This window comes from Microtus pennsylvanicus, chromosome 9 (assembly GCF_037038515.1).
Source record: "Microtus pennsylvanicus isolate mMicPen1 chromosome 9, mMicPen1.hap1, whole genome shotgun sequence".
Classification (NCBI taxonomy): Eukaryota; Metazoa; Chordata; class Mammalia; order Rodentia; family Cricetidae; genus Microtus; species Microtus pennsylvanicus.
This window is the reverse complement of record NC_134587.1, coordinates 62045357-62055799: the sequence shown is the minus strand read 5'-3', so window position 1 is coordinate 62055799 and position 10443 is coordinate 62045357. Positions and strand designations below refer to the sequence as shown.

The 10443-nt window shown below is 52.8% G+C and overlaps 1 protein-coding gene across 2 annotated transcripts; it reads right to left on the bottom strand.

Annotated features, from left to right (window-relative positions):
* Positions 1-318: 318 nt before the first annotated feature.
* On the bottom strand, positions 319-9723 carry Cln8 (CLN8 transmembrane ER and ERGIC protein). 2 transcript variants are annotated; one of them, XM_075986268.1, is made up of 3 exons: positions 9597-9723; positions 2888-3545; positions 319-1745 (listed from the first exon to the last, which is right to left on the bottom strand). In XM_075986268.1, exons 2-3 carry the CDS (start codon positions 3428-3430, stop codon positions 1419-1421), a joined length of 870 nt encoding a protein of 289 aa, XP_075842383.1. In that variant the 5' UTR covers positions 3431-3545; positions 9597-9723; the 3' UTR covers positions 319-1418. The 2 variants fall into 2 exon arrangements, with proteins under 2 accessions (XP_075842383.1, XP_075842382.1); XM_075986267.1 differs by having other exon boundaries at positions 9437-9686.
* Positions 9724-10443: the final 720 nt, after the last annotated feature.

Here is a 10443-nt window from a genome sequence, read left to right as displayed (position 1 = left end):
CTACTGGTCACACCACCCCCAAGGCCTTCCCATCTGACACTCTTGTCTCCAAAGTCGCAGAGAGAAGTCCTAGTCAGGAAGGAGAAGTGTGTGGAACAACCAGAGGCCACCTCAGCCTGGGGACGGCGTCCAGGTGACACACATAAAGGCAGAGGATATAGTGTGAGGTCACACTCCTAGAGCAGGCCAGAGAAGGTCAGCTCAACTTTCCTACTGTCTTCTGGTCACATAAAGACTTGCCAACATGTTCTGCACACAGAGTGTTCTCAGACACGCCAACGTGAGCTTGAGCTGGCAGTTAGCAGACAAGAACTGGTGTGTGTGTCTTCTGGAAATGACCATAACTTTATTAAACTTCTGCCCAGTTAAAAACTGTCAGGCTTGTGCCTGTGCAAAGCAGATATGGGAGCTACAGGGTTTCCAGGTAGGGACACAAAATAAAGACTTTGTTAGGATGAAATAAATAGGTGCCATACATCTGATAAAGTTCAAGCACTAGTATCCCAAACATGCTGAGGCCCATGATCCATGGCAAGCGTAAGTCACCCATGATTTTCAAGACCAACTACCATCTCAAAGGTAGTTGTGACAAAAATAAACTGTAATTTATACTTTTAGGGAAAGTTTCTGTGTCCGCCAGTAGCATGGACAGCCGGTGTCTGGACATCCCGCCCACAAACAGTACACTAAGAAGAACACTTGCCTACATCAGGCAAGCTGTTTGTTCTTGGCAACCCAGGGAGAGCATCTCTAGGTACAGGACCCCTCACAGCCCAGAGGGGAAAAGTCCCTGCCTGCCTTGAAATTGACAGAGCAGAACTGGGGCTAGCCTAGCCACTTTCATCAATCAGAAATAGCTAAAAGATCCAGATCCCATGCCAGGAAGGGTAGATAAACTCTAGGACCTTTCAGCCATTGAGAAAAACCCTTCACCAGAACTGTGTTCTTCTGCCACTTGCCACTAGAGGGTGCTGCTGTGCCACTGGCTTAAAATTCCACATGCTGGGAAATTTTTTTCACAAATACCAGCAAATCACATTTTCTTAGGCCGATTCTTTGTAATGAAAGAGAACGTGATTCCCAGATAAGGCACGCAGGCTGTGGGTGTGCTGACTCGTCCACGCCCACACGGGTCCTTCCTGATGAAGTCCTTTCAAGTATTCAGGCTGGCCTCCTCAGCAGCTTGCACACACCATGGCTCTCTTCATGACCCCGACCTGGCAGGCACAGCACGGCTGAGGCCCCACCAGAGGAATCAGAAGAAGACCATGATGGCAAAGCCCTCCTGCAGGCAAAACAAGGTCCCAGTAATACTTCATGGCTACTTCAGAACTAACGCTAAAGGAGAAGTTAGTATTCGCCTGTACGACCTCCTCTGCTCAGAGCTCGGCTGAACCCCGGGCACGCGTCCGCTGCCATCAGAGCCTCTTTTTCTGAGGCACCTGGCCATTGGTCCTTTCTTGCCTGCCGCCCTTGGTATCGGACGGCGGCGCAAAGTTCCAGTCGACGGGGTTGAGAAGCTGTTGGGTCTTTTTGTGTGTCCAGTAGGGGTTAATGATGAGCGTGAGTAGGGCCAGCCCACAGAGGAAGAGTGCGAAGTGAGGCAGGTAGAGGCTGTCAACGAGGGCGCCCCAGTGCTGGAAGCACACCCACCACATGTGGTAGGTGAGGATCATGCGGCAGTGGAACATGTGGATCATCAGCCACTGGTTGACCTTCCAGAACAGGGAGTCTGACCAGCCAGCCTGTGGACGAGACAAATAACACGTCAGTACGGGAGGTGGAAAGGTATGGGCGTCCTTCATGCGCCGTGAACTCAGTTCAAAGCAACAGGCTTCTTGCCAGCATTTGCTTTCCAGGGCTTAATTTTGAAGGAAGATGAGAGCCTGGGCCAGTGTCTCACTGGTGAGGCCTGCCCTGCTTACTTCCTGCTCCCTAAGGCAAGACTCAAATCTTTCCATCTTGAATTAGCTCCTATTATAGAGCAAATGGGCCTCTTTTATCTAGCAGCAGTGGGCACACAACCCAGAGCAGTTTGGATAGAAGGTACGTCCGGGCTCCTCTAGCTCTTTCACCTCCGAGGGCTTCGGATGAAGGCTAAAATGGACTTTGTGTAGCTCCACGCTATGAGCACATTAGTGAGTTTCTATAGTTGGAGCCAAAGCTGAGCAGTACCCAGTGCCTTGCCATGGACAAAAGCCAAGTCCGGCCAACCCACACAGTCTAGGTGCTGCCCAGCAGCAGCCTTCGAGTCTCCTCAGACTGCCATCCCCAGACACAGATGTGGCAGCTGCTCCCTCACAGGATAAGGCACGACCCTGTCTGTACTCAGTGGCTAGCAATGGGCTACTAGACTCAGAGTCAGCTGTGAGAGCTGGAAGCCAAGGGGTGGGCTTACTGTTCCGGAGGCAGGACCGCTGGTCTGAGTGAAGGTTCTCCCTGAGGCTGTGTGACTTCACCTCCAAGTGGACCAGGAACTAACTTCTGAATCCAGCAAACTAACAAAAGAGAGTTGCTCTCATACAAGCTGACAGACCTCAAAGACTGAGAGCCACCGAGTTAAGGGATGGCTTTGTGAGTGTATGTATAATCACAAATCTCTCCAGAACATTTAAGTATCGAAGAATAACAACAAAGCTTTCTATGACATATAACACTAGTGACTGAGTCCAAAGAGCCAATCATCTTTCTTTTAACTCTACGACTTAAATGTGAGAAGCTGGAATTCAACCAGATGATGGCTTGCTGCACAGCTGCCTCGCGGCTGGTCCTGGTGACACTCTGGCTAGTGTGGTGCTGCCTGAGGGGACCTGCTCAGGGAGCAGCCATGGCACTCCCCCCCATCCCCTTACCCACCTTCACAGCACTCCCCCGTCCCCTCACCCACCTTCAGGAGCATCCAGGAAATGCAGGTGAAGGGTGTGCTCATCTCTAACAGCAGAGTGGTCATGGCCAGATAGTGGCCGGCTCTGAGATTCGCCATGGAACCCAGGAACCCAAGAAAGGCGAAGAGGTGGTGGACAACCAAAAACAAGTCAAACGTCCGGAAGCACAGGTTGGACAGGTGGACAGCCACATTCTCAAAGAGGAAGAATCCAGTGGCAGTGGCGACATGAAACCAACACCAGTTCTGCTGCCCGAGAGCTTTGTCGGCGTGGAGCACGGGGTCCCCCAGCAGAGCCCACAGGCCGGCAGCCGTGCTCTGGACACCAAAGACTGCACGGGTAGCGGCCAGGTTCCAGAAGACCTTCTCTTTGGCCAGCAGAGAGCAGTAGGTGGCATTCAGGGAGGATGATAGCTGGTGGCAGACCACGAAGACACCCAGGTAGAAGACAAAGCCAGCTACCGCCAGGGTCGAGCGGATCTTCCAGGAAGCATAGTCCAGGTCAAAAATGCTCTCCGCCATGACATGGTCGCTTACAGGGGTCATGATCCTGATCTGGATGCCAGGAGTGTCCCTGGGCCAATGCAGGACTGCTGGGCCTGATACCGCTCCTCACTTTCAGTGGAGCCGTCTCAAGGATCTTTGGGTATCCATTCCCAATCTGAAGAAAGAAAATTCACCTCAGAAGAAGCAGGAAAGCAAAAAGCGCCATGGCTTCCCTCCCACACATGGTCTGCACACCTCCACCCCATCAAAGGGCAATGTGGGGCAAGTATTTAAGCTTTCTACCTCACTCTGAGGCTTGCAGACATACATAAACCCTGCAAGAGACCTACAGACGGCACAAGAGAAGGAACTAGGCTGACCCAGAGATGCTCAGCCACAAAGGGAGGCAGACACGCTCTGACTCGGAAACAGGCTATATGCTCTTCCCACAGAACTAGAGTCTCAGCCCTCACCTTTGCAGCAGGCCGGTCATAAGCTACATAATCCACAATTCCAGACACTGGAATGCACTCTGTTGAGTCACTTTACCTCCAGAGTCTGAGATAAGAACCTTTCCTTCACGCTCTGTGTTTGGGAGAGCTGATAATAAAAACACCACAATCTCTGCCAAGTCCATGGACATGGGGCCAGGGACACACCTGGGTTCAAATACTACTCCTGCCTGTACTGGCCACGTGACCTTTGGACATGGGACTCAGTTTCCCCAGGAGGAGAGCAGAGGATGCTGCGTGACTGAAGCAATGTGTGGTATGTGGTACAGGCTGGGGTTCTCTAATCTGGAACATCCTGAGAGTTCACTTCCTAAAATGGCTGTGCATTTGTTTTAGAGTTCACATCAAGAGCCTGACCTGTGGTGCATTTCCAGACTCTAGTAGAGCTTCCAGAGTAAGCCGGAACTACTACTGCCAGGACCTACCAGTGTTCGGGTATGACCCACTTCCTTTCCGGGGCCCGACCTCAAACGCTCCTGCACCTTGCTCCATGCTCCAGCTCTGAATTCTAACTTCTCTGCAGATGTCCTGCCCCTGGACCCGATCAGCCATCTTCAGCCCACCTGCTTCAAATGCTCTCTAGTCTGAGAAGCACCATGCGCTGGGCCAAATGCCTTTCAGACAAACTCGCGTGCCCTCTGTGCCCACACCTGAGCTGCACTCTAGTCTTAACCCCAGCCAGCACCACGGAAGCCCTCAAAGGCAGAAGCCCATCCTGCCCATTTTTAAAACCCAGGTGCCTGGTACAGTGGCTGACAGACATGAAATACTTGCTGAATGCATGCAGATTCGAAATTGTGCTTAAATGGCAAGAGGTCCCTAGATTGGATCTGCTTTGTGAAACTGTAAACAAGAGAGGGTCAAGACTGGAGGAAATCGTGAGACCTGACCAGCTCAGCAGTCACCGCAGGCCAATCCCACAGCGAGCAGGACAAACCCTGACCCCACTTCCTCAGGGGCAAGGAGGCAGAACATGGCAGGGCTGTGCACTCATCAATCATGAGGCAACAGGGCTCAGTACCAGGGCACCACATCAGCCTCCGAACCTAACTCACTCATCTGTGGCCACAGAAAGCACCAGAACACGAGGCTTGTGGGCTTGAGTGCCAGGGCCCACCCCAAAGGACAAAGGAACCCACAGTCATTATGCTCTTAGCTTGGCAAGACGACGTCCTGGAAGAGCTGGTTTGCCCCTCACTTTACACAGGATGCAGTTGTGTGGGCCCAACTCGCACACCCACCTATCCCGATTCCGAGAGCCCTGTGCCACTGTCCTGATGTGTGTTTCCGGACACATGGAAACGTTCTCTGGAGGTGAAAACCCAGAGGCTGTTCTGTACGAAGCCTACACCCGGGGCTCACGCCTCGGCTGGTAGCGACACTCGTCTGTTTCATGTTTCCAATGACTCCAAAAGCTACTCTCACTGAGACAAAATGTAAGGTGGTCCCACACGGCAGGGGCAACTGGCTCGCGAAGGCTCTTCTGAGAAGGAAGCTGGGTTTGAACTCATGATGCCACCCCCCCCGACCTAACTGAGTACTTAATACCTCCTAACCCAGGCACATTCAAACCTAGTATAGGGCTAGGAAGGAAGGCAGATCTTCTTCCTGGATCTGGAGTAAAAAGGCCCCATTTTGCACTTGCCCACAAGTCACGAGACCGGGCACAAGTTCCCATTCTGGTGCGATTGCATCACTGTGCCAGGAGTCAGCTTCCATGGGGCCTGGGGGGGACCCCCAATCTCTACTCGATCTACTTCCTAAATCAAGGGACAAAAACACTGTCTCAAGAAGGTTCTGGTTTAGTCAGAGTGGGAGGAACCTCAGAGCCTCAAGATCAGTGGCTCAAAGATGGCTTGGCTGAGTGGCTTCTCACAGCTTCCCTGAGCACGGGGGCTAACCCTGGAAATAAAATCTACACGGAAATACAGGATAGTGGAGTGTGGAGCACCCGCTGTGTCAGGCACCTCCAACTAGTCTGTCTCCCCTTCACCAGAGAGGATGGCTCCAAATCTTCAAGGTATCTTTGGAGGGAGGGCACCTAGAGGACATGTCCACATCAGTCACTTACAGAAGACGCGGAAGAGGAGGAGACGTCCTGGCCATTCCAGATCAGGAGCCAAACAGTTACAGAAACGGTGACTTATACACCAGAACACATACCACACTTCAAGTCCTATCACTGCTTTCCCAGGCTGCTTCGGTGCTCAGACCTCCCGCTCTGTAGGTTTCCATAAAGCACCATGCAGAGCCCTGGGCGGCCTGTGACGTCTCCGCAGCTAACAGCACCAAGCATCCTTCCTCTGGGCAGGCAGCAGCAAGGTAAACTTCAACACCCTCAGCCACGAGAGTAACAGGCCAGGTTCACCTGGCTGGTGTTGGGATGCAGCTGGCCATCCCTCCCCATAGGCCTGGAGAGCCCTGCTGGTCCCTCTGCAGAGTCACAGCTGTGCCCAGTAGGCAGCTCAGATGTGTATGGGACCAGCTCAGTTCTCCTTTTGCGTCCCTTTCTGCTCCTCAAACCGACCACATCTGTCTCACATTAGAAAGGCAAAAAAGAGGACACTGAGGTCACAGCCATTCCCCTTCTGCATGCCTGCTTCACACCAAGCCCAGCTTGGGGACTTCTCCGTACTGCTCACTGCCTGAAGTAAGCTGCACAGTGGCCTGCCACTGCTCCCGCCATTTAACCTTCAGTCCTCAAGCTCCATGGAGGAGCTAAAGGCAGGGCTGAGCCCAGGGCCCAGTGCAACTCACCAATTCTGTGTTCCTCTGAGATGGGGGCAGGGGATGGCTCTCCAAAGCTCCTCTTATTCGATTACAGTCACTGGCCTGAGCTCTACTTGTACTGAACTGTGCCTTTTAAAAAGGAAATCTGCTGGAGAGATGGCTCAGTGGCTGGGAGCGCTGGCTGCTCTCCCAGAGGACCGGGGTTCAATTCCCAGCACCCACATGGCAGCTCACAACTGTCTGTTAACTTCAGTTCCAGGGAATCTGACACCTTTATATCAAATGCACAATAAAATAAAGTTAAATACAATAATGTTGTACATAAACGGACAAGGGTGTCAGTTTGGTGCTGCAGCGTGACCAGAGGGCCACATCACCAGGAGCTTAGAGTCAGCACCCATGGAACCCTTCAGCTTTCTATTTTAAGTGAGTTCCTCCAGACTGCTCAGTATAGCAGAACTTCTGTGTTTAGTTAGGATAACGAGCCCCAAATTTGGAACTGCAGTCAGAGGGAAAAACCCTGGGACAAAGGGATCTATTAACGTATCGAAGCTGACACTGGCTGCTAGCTTCTCCCAGAAGCCCCTACCTGTTATGGGGGGAGGGTCCTGGCTAAGATACCTTACCCCCGACCCTGAACTTCTCCAGCCCAGGGACTGGGCTGCCTTTCCCTCAACTGCTCTTCCCTATATAACCCAGCCATTGCGATTTTGGTTATGCAACTCTTTTTGCCTTTTGGGCCTCTTGGTCTGCTGGTCTCCTGGCTCTCTTCTCTCCCCTCCCCTCCCACGCCATGGCCTGGCTCGGGGTCCTGTTCACTCTGGGCTCTCCCAGATGTCTCTGCTCTCCTTCACCTTTCCGATAAACCTCCCCCTCCACCTAGGAGCCATCATGTCCTCCCTTCTCTCTTCAGTCACCCACCAGATTCACCATTTACCGAGGTGCACAGAGTGGGTCCTAAATCGGGGTGGTCTCTGGGGCGGTCTCTAGGGCACTGAAAGCTTCCTTGATTTCTCTTCCCACGGGGTCGGGGAGGGTGCCGGGATGGCCCCACAGGCTGTGGTTTCACTGCACCCCAGGACACTCTCCAGTTCTGCCTCTCACTCACGTGTCTTAGCTCACTTGGCACTTGTTTTGGTTACTGACAGCAGAAACCCTCCCTCCCTCTGTTTTCTTCTCCACACTGGCTGTCACTCTTCTCTGACAGGATCAACAGAGCATGCCCATGGGCTAACACGTTCAGGATCACACGCAGGTGTTTGGTCACAATATTTCCCCAACATCAAAAGGAATGTATGCTTAAACAAAACTGCAGAGCAAGAGCCTGGAAATGGAGAAACGAAACCTCATTATCCTCCAAGCAAGCTCTAAGCAACACCACCAGTTTCAGGCACATGCTGAATCAGTCTTTCCCTAGATAAAACCGTTTCCTTTTTAGTAAAAAAAGAAGGGATAAACACATGTAAGCTGTTTACTGTTTCTTTGCCTTTGGCAACACATCAGTAAGTCTCCCTCACTAATCCTCTTCCATGTGGTTCTCAGTGGCCAAGGGGGACACGTTCACCTACCCAGTGTCCCAACAGGGTTCTCCAGGTTCTCATTACCATCCTAAGATATTCTGTACTAAGCATCTCAGGGAAAAGACCAGGGAGAACTTCTCTGGGCCTGGAAGGGAGGCCAGAGTATACTGTAAGCGTTGTTTCCATAACAACTAGAACCCGGAAGCTAGGGCAAATCTACTAGAGCTAATAGAAGACCTGGTAGCTGGGTAGGCATCCCATACAACATCGGATGTTTCCCGAATCATGCATGACGTTTTCCAAATGCTCACATTCTTCCTGAAAAGTTTTTTTTTTTTTAAAAAAAACCGTGGAAAGAGCCGGGCGGTGGTGGTGCATGCCTTTAATCCCAGCACTCGGGAGGCAGAGGCAGGCGGATCTCTGGGAGTTCGAGGCCAGCCTGGTCTACAAGAGCTAGTTCCAGGACAGGCACCAAAGCTACAGAGAAACCATATCTCGAAAACCCAAAAAAATAAAATAAATAAATTAATTAATTAAAAAAAAAAAACCATGGAAACAAATCCAGTGTATAGCTACAGATTTCATATATAAACAGGTAAGAAAATAGTGACAAATTCAAACAGTACTTAGCAACTGCCATCTGCTCCCAATCATTTCAGATTTTTTTTTAGCTTTTCGAAATAAGGTTTCTCTGTAACTTTGGAGCCTGTCCTGGAACTAGCTCTTATAGACCAGGCTGGCCTTGAACTCACAGAGACCTGCCTGCCTCAGACTCCTGGGTGCTGGGATTAAAGGCGTTGTGACTACCAAAGGCCTCAGACACTCACCAAGCAAAGTTCCTTCCTTATCTGAACAGCACCACAGGCCCAGAACCTGTTATCTCCTGTCCACTGCTGACTCCAGCTGAGTGTTTTATTCCCTTCCCCCTTCACTATATATGCTGACACCACCCAGAGCCACCTCCTGCCGACCAGGCCAACAGGGCCTTTCCTCTTCTGGTCCCATGATGATCAGTCCATGATCAAGCTCCCCAATCCTTAGCACTGTGAAGAGCTAGCCCAGCGTGTCCCACTTTCGCCCCAGATGGTCCGTCCCTTTGCTGCTGCTCCTCGTCGTACCATGTTCTCTTGCGCCCGGTGTCGACCTGTGCAATCGCACCTAGTCTGACCCGTCCACTCGCGACCCCGCTGGCCCCATGCATGACCTGGAGGCAAAAGCCAAAACAATGCCTCCTCCCCGCACGGCCAGGCAATGGCAGCCCCAGTGCAGGCGGGGGTGTACACAGGGCGCCCTCCACGCCTCACCTGCATTCAGGTGAGCAGAAGGTGGGCGCCGCCTCTTGGCCCATCAGCTGCTCAGACTCGGCGTCCCCGGGGCTCCAGCGCCGTGGACATACCCAGTGCCATGAACCAGACCAGGATACCGGCCGGTGGGTGGCACCGGAGACCTAGACCCCACGCCCACCTGTGTCTCCGCCTCGGTGCCGGGCTTTCGGTCCGTCCCGCCCTGACCGCCGGAGGATTACCCACGACAGTGTCGCGAGCTGAGCAAACACAACCCACTGCGCACGCGCACCACCGCCTACAAGCCCAGGCCCCGCCCCCGTGGGACACTACCAAGGCAGTTGCAGGGGTGCGGGCCGTACCACCCAGCGCTGCGAGGGCGCTTGGATTTCTGCAGGGAGCTATGCTGGATTTGATTGTCGTGACTCAGGCTCTGGAACCCTGAAGAAGGGTAGGGAGGGGTCCGTGGGACAATTCCTTAAGAACACTCAACTGAGACTCTACATGACCCCCCTATTCTTCTGCATGGACCTGTCCCCCAAGACCCTCCCCACGTATGCCCACCCCGTCAGTCACCCACCCCGTGTCCCTTGGACCTCTGAGGTTCCATAGCTGAGGTGAGGGACAAACCCTTGCAAACGCAAACGTCTCCCGGTTGGTGTTTCCTCGTTGTGGGCCAGCGCTTGAAGCTAGCATATTGTGCTCAGGCGAGCAGAATGGACCAGAGCGCTTCCCTTACTACAAAAAGCATTCCCTTCCGGGTGCTGGCACCCGGCTCCTGTCTGTACAGTGGGTTCTGCTCAAAGTCAAGCCCGGTGCTCCTGCCAAGAGCTGAAGCTAGTTGGCCCTGGATCCCTAGAGACAGCATTACTGGAAGAGCAAAGACCTCCCGACCCCAGTTCACCTATGCCATGCACCTACCCAAGGACCTGTTAGGGCTCGTAGGATAGCAGAGGGCAGAGCAGAATTGGTCCCCTCTCTCTGAGCAGATGGCCAGCCCTTGGAGAAGGGCAGTCACCGAACACAGC

What these genes read in the sequence shown, in the direction of transcription:
- Cln8 (XM_075986268.1), bottom strand. Translation starts at nt 3,430, where the DNA reads ATGACCCCTGTAAGCGACCATGTCATGGCGGAGAGCATTTTTGACCTG. An exon ending in TTTCCTGGATGCTCCTGAAG is followed by an intron (nt 1,746 to 2,887) that starts GTGGGTGAGGGG and finishes TCTCGTCCACAG; the next exon opens with GCTGGCTGGTCAGACTCCCT.